At 40.5% G+C, this 15,148-nt stretch overlaps 1 protein-coding gene across 11 annotated transcripts in view; it reads left to right on the top strand.

Annotated features, from left to right (window-relative positions):
• The window catches only part of SLC8A1 (solute carrier family 8 member A1), a 322,699-nt gene that overhangs the window by 19,000 nt on the left and 288,551 nt on the right, over positions 1–15,148 (top strand). For 9 of the 11 annotated variants that reach the window (XM_059405533.1, XM_059405527.1, XM_059405524.1 and 6 more), the window contains exon 2: positions 718–2,552. In XM_059405533.1, the coding sequence (XP_059261516.1) occupies positions 754–2,552 (1,799 nt within the window). In that variant the 5' untranslated portion in view covers positions 718–753. The remainder of the gene's footprint in view (positions 1–717; positions 2,553–15,148) is intronic. The other 2 variants (XM_059405532.1, XM_059405525.1) reach the window with 1 other exon arrangement.

The following is a 15,148-nucleotide window of genomic DNA, read 5'->3' as shown; positions in this document are numbered from 1 at the left end:
CAGCAAAATGTGCTTTTCAAAACTGTACTTAATGTGCGGAAAGATTGCATTACAGAAGATTTCTTTTCCCCCTCAAGTACAGCTTCTGTTGAGTTTGTAGGAAAGCTTGAAGAGATCTCTGTGTTTCCAAGTCCATTTGGTGCAGTGGGACATGATTTAAAAAACTGTTGTACAAGGTCTGCTCCAGCATTTAAGATCATCAAAAGGCCTTGTGTTGGCTAGGTTTTTAGAGTCTGAACTTTAAAGTATCAGTCTTAATAAGGTGATTTTGGTAATGAAATGGTTTCTGGAAGGTAATTGTACTAACCAGAATTTAAAAGAAAATCTGCATTAGCAACAAGGAGAAAATTATTTAATGCATCAAAAGGTTTTTTTCCTCCCCTTATTGGCTCTTAGCATGCGTAACTATGTAGTCAACAAGGCAAGGTTATAATTGAACTTTTCATTTCCAATAAGTCAATTGTGTACATTGCTCAGTGAATGGAGACTACAAGTAGAAAATTCACACGTGGAGAGATTGAATTGTAAATTTTTCAAAAGATTGCTTAATCACTGATGGACACTTAGAATAATTATTTACCATAGGTATTATGGTAGTCAAATTTAAACAAATCATTGGTAAAAGCAATAAAAATCAGTAATTGGTCATGCTTTGGATCTGCCTCTGATGATGTGACTTTTTTTTTCCCCACCCTCCCTCCATCTTATTTTTGCCAGAAGGTTGGGACACTCGGAAGTCTACCATTGTACAACATGCTGCGGTTAAGACCCTCACCTACCTTTTCAATGGGATGTCATCTGTTAGCCATTGTGGCTCTCTTATTTTCCCACGTGGACCTTATAAGTGCAGAGACAGAAATGGAAGGAGAAGTTAATGAAACTGGCGAGTGTACTGGCTCATATTACTGTAAGAAAGGGGTGATTTTACCCATTTGGGAACCCCAAGACCCTTCCTTTGGAGACAAAATTGCTAGAGCTACTGTGTATTTTGTGGCCATGGTCTACATGTTTCTTGGAGTCTCTATCATTGCCGACCGGTTCATGTCCTCTATAGAAGTCATCACATCTCAAGAGAAAGAAATAACTATAAAGAAGCCCAATGGAGAGACCACCAAGACCACTGTGAGGATCTGGAATGAGACGGTTTCCAACCTGACCTTGATGGCCCTGGGATCTTCTGCTCCAGAGATTCTCCTTTCCGTAATTGAAGTGTGCGGCCATAACTTTACTGCAGGAGACCTGGGTCCTAGCACCATCGTGGGAAGTGCCGCATTCAATATGTTCATCATTATTGCCCTTTGTGTCTACGTAGTCCCAGATGGAGAGACAAGGAAGATAAAGCATTTGCGTGTGTTTTTTGTGACAGCAGCCTGGAGCATCTTTGCCTATACTTGGCTTTACATTATTTTGTCCGTCACCTCTCCCGGGGTCGTAGAGGTCTGGGAAGGTTTGCTTACCTTCTTCTTCTTTCCCATCTGTGTCGTGTTTGCTTGGGTAGCAGATAGGAGGCTTCTTTTCTATAAGTATGTCTACAAGAGGTATCGGGCTGGCAAGCAGAGGGGAATGATCATCGAGCATGAAGGAGACAGGCCATCTTCCAAGACTGAAATTGAAATGGATGGGAAAGTGGTCAACTCCCACGTTGACAATTTCTTAGATGGTGCTCTTGTTCTGGAGGTCGATGAGAGGGACCAAGATGATGAAGAGGCCAGGCGAGAAATGGCAAGGATTCTGAAGGAGCTCAAGCAGAAGCACCCAGAGAAAGAAATAGAGCAATTAATAGAATTAGCTAACTACCAAGTCCTAAGTCAGCAGCAAAAGAGTCGAGCTTTTTACCGCATCCAAGCTACCCGCCTGATGACTGGAGCCGGCAACATTTTAAAGAGACATGCAGCTGACCAGGCAAGGAAGGCTGTCAGCATGCATGAGGTCAACACCGAAGTGGCTGAAAATGACCCTGTGAGTCAGATCTTCTTTGAACAAGGGACCTATCAGTGTCTGGAGAACTGCGGTACTGTTGCCCTGACCATTATCCGCAGAGGTGGCGACTTGACTAACACTGTGTTTGTTGACTTCAGAACAGAGGATGGCACGGCCAATGCTGGGTCTGATTATGAATTTACCGAAGGAACTGTGGTCTTCAAGCCTGGTGAGACCCAGAAGGAAATCAGAGTTGGCATCATTGATGACGATATCTTTGAGGAGGATGAAAATTTCCTTGTGCATTTGAGCAATGTCAAAGTCTCTTGTGATGCCTCAGAAGATGGCATCCTGGAAGCCAATCATGTTTCTACACTCGCTTGCCTCGGATCTCCTTCCACTGCCACTGTGACCATTTTTGATGATGACCATGCAGGCATCTTTACCTTTGAGGAGCCTGTGACTCACGTGAGTGAGAGCATTGGCATTATGGAGGTGAAGGTATTGAGAACATCTGGAGCTCGAGGAAATGTTATCGTTCCCTATAAAACCATCGAAGGAACAGCCAGAGGCGGAGGCGAGGACTTCGAGGACACTTGTGGAGAGCTTGAATTCCAGAACGATGAAATTGTGTAAGTTGTTTTTTTATACCTGTGTGTGGGGTCGAGTGCCTTGGTGGATGGGAGAGTGGATGTCATTTTTTTTTTTTTTAAACTAAATGGCACACAAGGAATGGAATATTTGCTATACAAGACCACTTGAAAATGCCCCCTGCTGTGCCATACTTATCAATCTGCTCCATATAGAGATCTTAATTTAGTTCTATTTTTAACTACTGTACTTTTGCATAATTTAAGTGCATTATAGCAGTTAGGATAGAATGAGTTTTGTGAAACAATTTATCAAACCGCTTATGATGGGTTGGGAAATTTGTATTCTAGTTTGAATCACATAATACACATGCAGAAAGGGAATATTTATTTATTTATTTATCAAAAGAGAATATTTAGAACATTACAATTAGTCCCTAACTTATTACTGAGTACAAATTGGGAAAGCTTAAAAAGGAAACACCTTTGAAAAGAATTTCCTGGCTACCAAGGCTGGCTGGAATGTTTTTTTGCTGCTTTTATCTGATGCTGTATATTTGTGACGATGTAAGATAATGTTTCTGCTTACATGGTAATGCTTAATTAATGACCACCCCTGCTTTTTTTAGTCTTATGCCAGTGTGAGAAAAGTCATACAGCTCTTATGGAGTTCTAGTCTGATTTTATTTTCCATGGTTAGGTAAACCCTTCTACCCTATTGACAGAGGGATGGGGAGAGAATACGATTCTGTCCCAGCCTCCTTGTTGACAGGGAACAGGTCAGAGAAAAGAACTGGGAACAACTTACTCTTCCTATTGGCACTTCATGGTGACACTTGCTAATGTATCACCAGGTGCCTGGTTGTGCAATGATTCTGCCTTTGACAGCTGTTGTTTAGAACTGTTCCTCCTCCCTTGCCTAAGAGGGGGCATTATACTTACCAAATGCAAGCCAGAAAGTTGACTCAACAAGCAGTGTCGAAACAGGAAGGAAGGAAGGAGGGAGAAAAGGAAGGAAGGAAGGAAAGAAAAGGAAGAAAGGAAGGAACGAAAGAAACTATAATATTTGCAGTACAACAGAGGACATTACAATGATTGATCATGTTGGTTGAATCATTGGCAACTTAGGAATTTCCAGGAAAGAAAAAATATATATAATACAGTTTGTTCTAAAAATGGTTAACTCTTGCGTAAACGTTATGTGATGTGTCAAATGCCAAGTACATTCTCTCCAAAATGAAATTTCTCTTGCTAAAAGAAGAGGGTGGAGGGGGACGGGGGTGGAAATGGGCAGAGGGAAGAGATGTTCCTGCAGATGCCTTCCTTTTTACTTCTCTTTGATACTGTATTATAGAGATGAACTCTTACTGAGTGTGATATCATGATGAAATCAAAGCAAAGATGATAATATCCACCTTCAGATGTGTGGGGGTAACTTTGGATGAATATGTTTTCTGTTGGTTCTTATATTGTTAATGTTCCACGTGTTGAGGTGTGTTTTGTTGGACATGTATTTTACTGAAAGATAGTAATATAGAAGCAAATGAATATCCTGCATACTTACAGAAGGATTTTCCCAGAGGCCTTGTATTGAATGGGATCCTGCCCACAATTAGCTCATAAACTTGAATCCTTTGTTAGGGATTCTTTCTCATTATATTTTCTAATCATTTCAGTTATGGAACCCTGTTGTATGAGATGGCCCTTCTAATCCATGTAAAAGTATATTGCATGTTACTAAAGGAGTATTGAATATTCTTAAATGAACTCCCAAGGGTAGCACTTAAATAGGACCCAATGGGTATTTTGTTTTGTTTATTCATTTTACTTAGGATGTTTTCTCCTGAAAATTTGGTCTTGCTTTTTGCTAAAAAGAACGGCTTTGTATTGTTTATTTGAGAGGCAGTCTTTCCTAATCGATTCTGCTGTCCAGGACTTTACCAAACTGTAGATAAATAACCTTTTTTTGGACACAATGTAGAAGAGGAAGAAGGGAAAAAAAAAAAAGATTGACAGTGATTTGATGGAATAGTTTATTCTGCTGAACTCCATTTAAAACATTCACCCTATGCCATTAAATTGATTTAATTCTTGCTAAGGAAGGAATAGTGCCAAATTCCAGCTTTAGAGATTTAAATATCTTGTGAAAATTGGTAGGATGGGTAGTATTATTGGCATGCCATCTGTGTGTTTGTGTGTGTGTGTGTGTGTGTGTGTGTGTATTCTTAGGAGTATTCTAGATCAATCACTATTTCTCGTTTAATAAAAACTCTTACTGTATTTTATTCCCTAAGTTGAAATATGAAATTTTAGAAATGTCCAACATCTTACTTATCAGTGGGACAAAATTACAGCCCTCCATTCTTTTTTTCTAGAATTTTTATTTTAAAGAATCTTCATCCTGACGTTATAGACTGCTAAGAAGCTTTGTAGATGCTTACTACCTCTGTTGCTTAAATAAATGTGTTTAGGTGACTGGGACTTAGCCTTCAGCTAGGGACCGAGGATTTCAACATAATGCTTCTAGAAAAACATGATATTATCAAAGGCTCCTTGTTTTTCTCCTTCTTCTCCTTCTCTTCCCTTTTCTTCATGGGTCATTCTTCCTCTGGAAGTTGTTTCTAATGCCAGGTCCACACAGTCAGACCCAAGTGACAGAGTTGTTATCAGCTGGACCATGCGGACTTCAACCCGGTTTTCCTTGAAGAATGAATTTATGTCTCATCCAATTACATAATTCATCTTGAGAGGTGACTTTCTTAAAAACCTACAATACATAGATAGGACTGTTGATGCCAGTGAACTTTATTAACTATTTTTTTTAAAACATCTTTTTTTTTTTTTTTTTTTTTGCTTTTCTGTTTAATGTCGTGCACAAAGCCAGAATTTATGGTTTCTTTTCAGAGCACCATAAAGAGATGCTAGGAAAAGCCTGGATTTCAAACTTGCCTATTTTAAAAAGCCATAAAGACAGGTAGATAGTTTTACCTTGGGTCCAGTGTAATCAGGGATGGAGATCAAGAGGCAGGCAGCTTTACTGATTCTTCAGTTTCAAAAGCAAGATAGATTCCTAATCTCTGATCTTATTTTTGTAGAAGTCATTTAAATGTATAATATAAGCATATCCGTACCTATTCATTCACATTTCTATATAAATGAGTTGAATTATTTCAACCTGACCTTTTTTTAAGATCAAAATCTGTATCTGAAAAAGATACTGATAAGTGATAAGTGGTGCTTGGAACCTTAAATAAAGTGTATTCTCAGTAAGGCGTTTTCAAATTACAATGCAAAACCCATTAATAGAGATAATTAACAGTTAGCACGTGCTTTTGTATCAACTCAATCAATGACAAATACTAAGCCCATGCCAGCTAATCTTGACTTTCAACAGGAAATTCTGTCTAATGTTAACAGCTAATAAAAAATAAATGAAGAACTTGCCAATTTGATTTGTGGTTTGGTAGGTGATATCCACAAATTTGAAGAGCCACTAATGGTTGTTTTTTAATGATGCTAGTTTAGTGGTAATAATTATTACAAAATGTTGTTTGGTTTTCCAAGGTCTAACATGAGCTTGACTGTTCTGGAAAATGTTAAGGTTAATTAACTAATGTAGATACAAATCAAATTCAATTACTTAATTATAACCCAATAACAATACTTTTGGAGGAGGACTCAAAAGATCACGAGCATTTACTATTACCTATTTAAAATACAGAGTTGAAAGATGAGGTGTGTGGGTTGGAAAATGCATGGAATATATTGCTCAACAAATCAGTTTCCTGGGGGTTCCTAGCTACAATAATTTATTAATCAATGGATCTGTCCAAAATTGATTTTGCTTTAATGACTATTATGTTTTCAGGTATGATTGTGACTCTTATTTTTATGTTGTTAGTCACTATACAGTACATCATTAGTTTTTGATATAGAGTTCCATGATTCATTGCTTGCGTATAAAATGCAGCGATTGTGACTTTGTTAAGTTTAGAAAATACGATATGCAAGATGTCCCAACAAATATAGCTATTTGACACTCAATATTTATATTGCTTTTTCTGGAGAAAGAAACAGAAAAGAAATAAAATTTCAGTATTATATAGGCTCAATGGCATTATTATTATTATACTCCAGGAAGAAGAAATACTTTGTTTTTGCTACCTATATTGCCAGTATTCTATTCTTGCTCTATAGAATTCCAGGGAGTAAAGACCTCGCTTTGTAAGAGAGAAGTTCAGTTTGGAGAGTAGGACAAATGTATAATGCAAGAAAGCAGCCCGCTGTTTAAGGAAAAAAAAAAGATGAAACAAAAATTGTAAGAAAACTTCAGGTGGTCAGAACAGAAGAATAATTTTGTATCTTTAGGGGAATCAGAAATGATGAAAAGCACTACAGAAAATAATGCTAGACAGGAAAGGCCATTAGTACATATTTGAATTCAACATACTCAAGATTTACTTTATGGAAGAAGAATTTTATTTGATACATTTAATCTATTAGAATGATGGAACCATGATTTTATACTGATATAAAACTTTCTTAGGTAATATGCTGATGTAAGAAATTTAGATGAAATGATTTTAGGATTTTAATGGATTTCTGCTTTGGTGGATTATCTTCTCAGACTGCAATATTTGTCTCTTCTTAAATCCAAACCACATGTAGTATCATCTGCAAATCTAAATTATAAGTACAAGAAGTGTTTTTATAAATGCATATATTTTCATGAATGCAGAACTATTACAAACATAAGGCAGGGTAATAGCCAAAAAATATTTTGACTTCCCATTCAATATTGCCAGAAGCCTAAATTGATTATGTGCTGCAGGGTTGTTTACTATGTCAATCAGATTGCCATGTTTACTGTGGTAATCTCATTTTCCCACTGCTGATTAGAGTTTCGGGTTATAATATAGTTATGTAAAGAAGTTTTATCTTAGCAAATGAGAAGATATCTTAGTTCAGACACACTGAAGTGTTTAAATTATGGACTCTTTTCTGAATCGTCATTCAAGGTCATTCCAGAGGGGGATGATTGCTTTACTTGGTTAGGGCTAGAATAGAATTCCTGTACCAATCACTCTGCACATGCTTAATAAGCTACTGATCTGTGCCCAGTACTGGGCTAGTTATTACGAAGGGAACAGAAAAAATCTATTCCTTATACTCTAAAATGGGAGATGATGAGATAACTCATATTTTGAAAGGGACACACACCATTATGAAGACACGGGGGACACAGTAGAACTCTAAATTTTGGACAAAATATTTGGAGTTGCTTTTGAAGGACAGAAGGCATAACCAGAGAGAAAAATGTGTTTTTTAAGATGGAGTAGTATCTTGGCAAACCTGAAAGTATGGACCATTTCACTAAGTAGACTGGATGGTTATCAAACTGAATGAAAGATGCAATGAACAGTGATTTTCTTTAATGGGATTTTAGATCCTCGTGAAGGTATTTAAATTAATCTGAGTATATGTCCCTTTAAGCTAGTCACAGAAGAGCAAACACCTAATGATTCTACTTATATGAGATAGCTAAAATATTCACTCCTAGAAACAGAAAGCAGAATTGTGGTTGCCAGAGGCGGGGTGGGGGGGAAGGAAGGGGTTCAAATCAGCAGGTATAATGTTTCAGTAATGCAAAATGAATTAGTTCTAGAGAGCTACTGTACAACAACATTGAGCCTGTAGTTAGCACTATTGTACTGTGCACTTAAAATCTGTTAAGAGAGTAGAGTTCAGGGTATCTGGATGGCTCAGTGGGTTAAAGCCTCTGCCTTTGGCTTGGGTTGTGGTCCCAGGGTCTTACTTGCGATAGAGCCCCGCATTGGGCTCTCTGCTCAGTGGGGAGCCTGTTTCCCTCTCACTCTCTGCCTGCCTCTCTGGCTACTTGTTATCTCTGTCTGTCAAATAAATAAATAAACTCTTAAAAGAAAAAAAAGAAGGTAGAGCTCATTAATTAGGTAAATATAAATAAAAGAGCTGATCTACTTTTAAAAAAAGAAAATGCTCAAGTGCTTGTCCCTCTCTACCAGATTGCCTCTTGTATTTCTAAAGAAAATTTACAAGATTTCTAATAACATGTGGTCTAATAACATGCACTTTGTGAATTAGTGGTTGATCTCTAGGGATGCTTTTGACTTACCTGAATCCTGTTCCCCCTTGAGCTGCCCTTAACCCATTGCACCTCCCCCTTTTGTCCCATTTTTTCAGGGTTAGCAGGGCACAGCCACCCTCTTGGTAAAGACTGAGCATGTTTTATACTAAATTGTTGAAGTAGGAAGCAATTTTCTTTTTTTCTGAGGACACTGGTAACCCGGGGAAGAGACTTAGGCATGCTTAATTCCTTTGAATGAGCAATCTTGAGGGTCTAACACCTATGGTGGGGTTATTTGTTGTTATGCTGCTCTGTCCTTACTAGCTCAGGTGTAGAAGCCTGCCTGTGGGTTTCAGTGTATTGAGAACAATAGAGGCTTTCCCATAAAATATCTCCATCATGTTCTGTCGTGGTTCCTGACATCTGCTCATGGGAGATACATTCTGGGGGGTTGGGGAAGCTGTTAGGCCGCTATTACATTATACACACCACGCGATTCTTAAGTGTTATCCTTGCGAGAGGATAGAACAGAAGTGGCTTTGGGCCAGGTGGCAGGAAAGAAAGAGAGGACAGCCAAATGTAAGGTGGGTGAGTGGCACTAGCCATGATCTTTGTAACTGCTCAGGACGAGCCCACAGCAGGGAGCCCTGTGGAAGGTGCCGGCCAAGGAAGCAAGAGACTGCGGCAGCTAGTGGCTTTAGCTCCTGGCTTCCCACACTGCCTTGTGCTTTCTGCTCTGATAGTGGGGAAGTCCAGAAGGCCCTGGGAGGGAATGCAAGCCGTCAACAATATGGGCAGAATTAAAGGAAATCTCCTCCTTCGCTTCCTCTCCTGGCTCGACATACTGCCTACGTAATGCCCATCTATTTGCCAAAGGTTGAGCCAGCCGGGGCTCAGTCTTCTCTCAGGCCCATACAGCTGTCTCACTGTAGAGCCAGGCGAAATAAACAATGCCTTTTCATTTCCTGCCTTTCTCCTGAGGATTTGTGCTCTAGATGACATTTTCTTTCCTTCTTATAATGTCTCCACAGGGTCAGATAGGGGAATAGACATTGTGTTCTTCGGGGACAGCAGAAGAGAGGGAGGCAGGGGGCAAAAACAGAGCCCAGCACAGAACTTTGCCTTTCAGGCTGGTGTTCATAACAGGGCACTCAGGGAAATTTCCTTACACCTGGTGATTCAGATAGTGATGAAGCAGCCTGGGATATTTTATTTCCAGGAGGCTGAGGCATGGGGGATCTGGAGTTCTGGGTACTCTTGAAGCCCTGCAATGACCCTGCAAACTAAGACCACTCCACTTTTCCATGTTAGACTCCCTGAGATAAAGATGGACTTAGAAGGAATTCAACTTGGATTCCATACCTATGGTTGAGCTCTACCTTGGTTTCCTCCGAGCTTCGTGATTTTCAGGAAATGACTTGCGCTCACCTCACCTGTAAAATGAGGATGACAGGGATAGATGGTGGCGGGGTAGTGGTGATTGGGGTGGTGATGGTTGTGATAGGGGCAGGGTGGAGGACGTGGATGTGGTGGTGGTGGTAATGGCGTTGGAGGTGGTTTGGGATGTGATGGTGGTGGTGGTAATGGTGCTGGTGGCGATGGTGGTGGTCGTGCTGCTATTGGAGCTGATGGTTTTAGAGATGGTGCTGGCGGTAGTAGTAGTGGTGGTGTTGGTGGTGTTGGTGTTGGAGCTGGTGGTGATGATGGTGGTAGTTGTGGTTCTGGTGTTAGAGAGGGCGGTTCTGGATAGGGTGCTGGTCAGGAGGTGATAATGACGGTGGAAATGGTAGTGGTCTGAGATGTGTTGGGAGCCAGGTTTCATGCTGTTTTTCTTACAATGTTCATTTGATTTCATCTTCACAACTGTTAGCTAGGTGCTTTTATACTGCTTTCACAGATGGAGAACCTGAGGCTTCACACAGCTAATAGGGATGGATCTAGAATTTAGCGGTAGGGCTGCCTGACTATAAAATCTGCAGGGCTTCATTTGGGGTGGTTCTCCTTCTGAACAACTTTCCCAGGTGAGGATGAGCATGTGGGGGGGAAGGGGGCGGCTTTTAGTGTGGTCATCTGGACTGCAGCATCTACTCATGTGGTTCTGAGGATGAGAAACTAGAGCAGCGGTCTGTGTTTTCTGGAACTGCTGCACATGCATGAACCACACTGTACCCCACCCCCACTCTCTGTTAACTCAGAAGCGCCATGAGTAAGCTGACTGCGAAAGGCAAGAACATGCTAATGGTATAATCCTTCCATGTACCTGACCTGTTCAATTATTGTCTATTCTTTTGTCCCTTGTGGTATTTATTTTCACTTTGTGCCTAAATGAAAAAGAAACTTCTTTATTAGTAGCTATCTGTCATTGCCTGCACTGGCCTTGTATGGTGTAACTTCCTAACAAGGCTGAACAGTGAAGGTAGCTTTTCTTCGTTCTTAAAATAGTAGTTTCTTGGTCGATCTTTCTTATGTATGTTACAAGACAATGTAAATTAATGACGACAGAGAAGCATTACCAAAGGATGCTTGTTACCTTGTCAGCACAGCCAACAGCTTACCAAGTTCAGTTCTTGGTCCCCCCAGAAATGGTAAGAATTCTTGGTTAGGAAGTTTTCTAGAACAAGGGACGCATGTGACAGTTCCTCTGATACAAATCTTCTCAAGTGACATGGAAATTTTAGATACTTTTTAAAAAGCCCAATGCCAAGTCACTCTTGCTTCCAAACTATATTTTCCCTAGGGGACAAGAACAGTAACAAAGAAAACTTCTACTTAAAATCAGATGACTGTCAAATGATAACTTGCATACACTCTATACAAAAATCAGTGTTCAAGTGTGTCTGTCACTACTTTGCTTTTTGAATAGTTTTATTTTATTTATTTTTTTAAGTTTTGGAGGTGAATTATTGGTCTGTTCGGAGTAAACTTGTTGTCAATGTGTTTATAAATATAATTAATTATAACCTCTAACAGAAGCCCCCAGAGGTTCTCTTTCAACAGGGAAGTTTTCTCTTACAACACATACACACGCACTCATTTACCAAGGTAAAGGTGAGAAAGTAAAATTAAGTCCTGTTTACATAGAGCTTAATATTTAGGGCACAGTTAAAAACAAAAACAAAAAAAAACCCAAAAACCAAAAAAAAAAAAAAAAACAATTCTCGGAGGGTAGCTTTCATTCTCACATATAAAATGTTATAAACTTGACACAGTTTTAAAAATGAGCTATTTAGTTCAAGGTGTGTATCTCTGAATGTGAGATTTAGGTATTAGCTGAAAGAGGGAGAGAGAGAGGAGGCAGAGAGAGGCGGGAAGGAGAGGGGTCAGAAGGGGGAAGATTGGGGATCAAGAAAGGGGCAGAGGGAATGGGGGGGAGGTCAGATGGGGGCAGAGAGGTGTGGTGACGGAGGTGTGGACACTGAGAAGGGAACAAAAGGAGGAAGCGAGGAGAGAGAGTGGGAGGAGGGGAGGGAGAGGGACGGGGAAGGGGAAAGAGGGAAGGAAAGAGAAGAGAGGCAGAGAAGTACTTCCAGGCCGAGGGAGGAGGAGGACAAAAGGGAGCGGTGGGGAGGCAGGGGCAGAGCCAGGCTCAAAGAGTAAGGAAAGGGAGGGGTAGGCAGGTAAAGAGCCAGGAGGGAAGAAGGGAGGCAGGCAGAGGGACAGAGACAGATACAAAGAATTTGCCACCCTGATTAGATTTCAGTTATTACTAAAACGAAGTGAAGCCTGAAATTAGTCCAGATTCTTGCTCAAGCAAACAAAAGGCAGAAGGAGAGTACGAGAGTAGACAGGGGATTCACTCAAGCTGCTGCTTTGTTAAAAATAGACAACAACTTTGTCCTTGAAACCAAATGTATGTACAGTTGCCTCAGGATGTTTGGGAAGCCAGAGGAAGCTTATGGAATCTTCTTAGATCTGAGAGAATGGGTAGGGGCGCTACCTTTTCACCGGTTCCTGATTTCAGCAAAGGTTTGAGGAGCACCTGTTCTGTGTCGAGGTCGTTGCAAGGTTATGGAAGAACAATGGAGACAAAGATGTGGTACCATGGATCTCACGTCCCTGAGGTGGAGATGCGGATAACTCAGTCAAACACTAGTGCGGGTGTTTCACTACCCCGTGCCTTCTTTCGCATTCTCTCGGCACTCTTAGTATTGATGGGGCTCTTGCTGGTGGTTAGGCTGAGAACAAATGATAATGAGCTGGCAGCATCACCCGGCCATGGCCACCTCTGACAGCAGCAACCCACCCAGTGCCTGCTCTTGGTTCACAGAAGTGATGGACTCAGAGGGGTGTGGTGTAAGGAAAGGAGGCCATATTGGTTTCACTTGGCTCGCACTGTTTCCTTATCCTCTGCATTATTGAGGGAGCTTATGCCACCCCGTGTGAGTTCTTCTCCGAAATGATATTATATTGAGCATGAACGAGCAAGGCTATTACAGACACCATAGCTACCTAGCCCAGCGACTTGCTGGGGCTCGGTGCCTTCAGGGTCTTGGACTCTGGTAGGCTAGCATCTCAGAACATCCTGACGTGCTATTGAGGGAGGACACCCAGATTTCCAAGGAAAGACTGAAAGCTGTGGGAGGTCTCTTTGAGTTGCTGTTAATACGGACAAAAGGACTCTATATGGATGAATTCTGGGATACGTTTAAACTGTTGTATTATAGGAAGTGATTCGTCTGACCCACACACAGTCTCTAATAGAATGGTAGAATATGAACAGTATTAAATAATGTATCAATAACACAATCACTATAAACATGACTATAGATAAAATATCAAGTATCCTAAAATAATCACATAAAGCATATCAAGTCCTCATCTGGATGGGTACCTGACAATATCTATGGCCAAAATATCCTGCAAAACTTCATTGTTTGAGTGACAGGCATATTCTGTAGGTTTGAATTCTTTCAGGAAAGGAGCATCTTTCCTAATATCCCATAATCATTCTTCCATAATCATTGTATACTGTGATCTCTTAAATTCATCTGTTTTTGTTTGGGTTTTAATTTAATGACTCATTTCTGCATACGGAGCCCTCGAGATATTTCGAGGTGGATCTGGGTCTTGGGCCCTACAGTAAAGTGTTCCAGTCTTCTGGTCTACTGAGTTTTGAGTCCTTGCATGTACTATATATATATTTATTACATATGTAACATAAATATAGAAAATATATTTTTTCCTTTTTTTACAGGGCATCAGGGAATCAGTGCACCAAATTCTAACTATGTGCACTTTAAATTTGTTGCTTCCCAAACTTGCACATAGAATAAGTATGCATGGTAGGTATTCGTGGTGGACACAAATGACAGCCTTACAAAGTCAAGTGCTTAGCATCTCGCTTGGTGGATGGGTTTCCTGACAGTTGTAATGGCCACCCATGGGCATCTTCTGCAGTGATGTAATGATCTAGAGCACAGGCTCTGGGGCGGGATTAGCAGGGGTTTAAGTCCTCCTTCTCACTCATAGACTTTGTAAATGCATAAATGTTTAGCCTGTTTCCATTTCAGTTCCATCATCTGTAGCATGAGGGTAATAGTACCTATTATAAAAGATTACATCCAGTTAGCCAGTACCTGCCTTATAGTAAGTACTTAGTAAATATTTGTTGCTATTGTTGCTGCTTTTAATTCCTTCCCAGATGACTGTGCGCACAAGTCAATTCTAGTCTTGCTGGGAAGTAGGCACAGGTGCTTCTCCTCTTATCTTCCTTTTCTTTAAAAAAAAAAAAAAAAAAAGCACCCTATTGGATTTTGTGATTCTGTTTGTATGGTGTGCATGAGTATTTGTGTGTGTGTGTATGTGTGTGCGCGCTGACATTTAAGGTAGGGGCACTCAAGGCATATAGTTTTCTTCTAATACCCTAGTAAAAATGATAGCTAGGGAAAGTGATCAAAATGATCAAAATTATAACAAGATGCTGTCCAGAGTGTGCGCCATCAATGAAATCAGCATTTTGGTGGGGAAGGCGGGGAGAAAAGATATAACGTGGAGCCTGGAGTGTTGGAGCTGCTGGGGAACGTGGGAACGGTCAGAGAGAAGACTTTTTCCTTTTACGTAACACTGTACTATTTACAAGGTGCCTGCATGTCTGTTTCATCTTCACACCAACCAGGCATTAGCACATCTATTTTAGGGCACGGGGAGTGCCAGAGTGATTAATACCTAATAGGGGCTCAACAAATGGTTTTTTATTAGACAGCAGAAAGCCAGAAGGAAGCAACAAAGACTTTTACAGATGGGAAATTTAAGTTCAGAGAGTTAAATGAATTGTTCTAAGCGGCAGGACCCAAACTGGAAACTAACTACATGGACAGCTCCTCTGGTAATCCTGACAATCCCCCCAGCGGAGTAGTCTAGGACTTAGCCTGTGGCTCTTTCCTAAGCAAGTCCAGCTCCTGAGAAGCTGCCTGGCTGGGTACCCACTTACACCCACAAACCTTTCATGGTGTCTATTCACCTTATTATCCTTTTGAAGAGTATTTTAACAAGTTTCCTTTGGATTGGATTGTCCAAGGAGAGAAAAATGTGTTGC

Source organism: Mustela nigripes, chromosome 7 (assembly GCF_022355385.1).
Source record: "Mustela nigripes isolate SB6536 chromosome 7, MUSNIG.SB6536, whole genome shotgun sequence".
NCBI lineage: Eukaryota > Metazoa > Chordata > Mammalia > Carnivora > Mustelidae > Mustela > Mustela nigripes.
The sequence above is the reverse complement of the archived record's forward strand: the minus strand, read 5'-3'. Positions and strand labels throughout refer to the sequence as shown.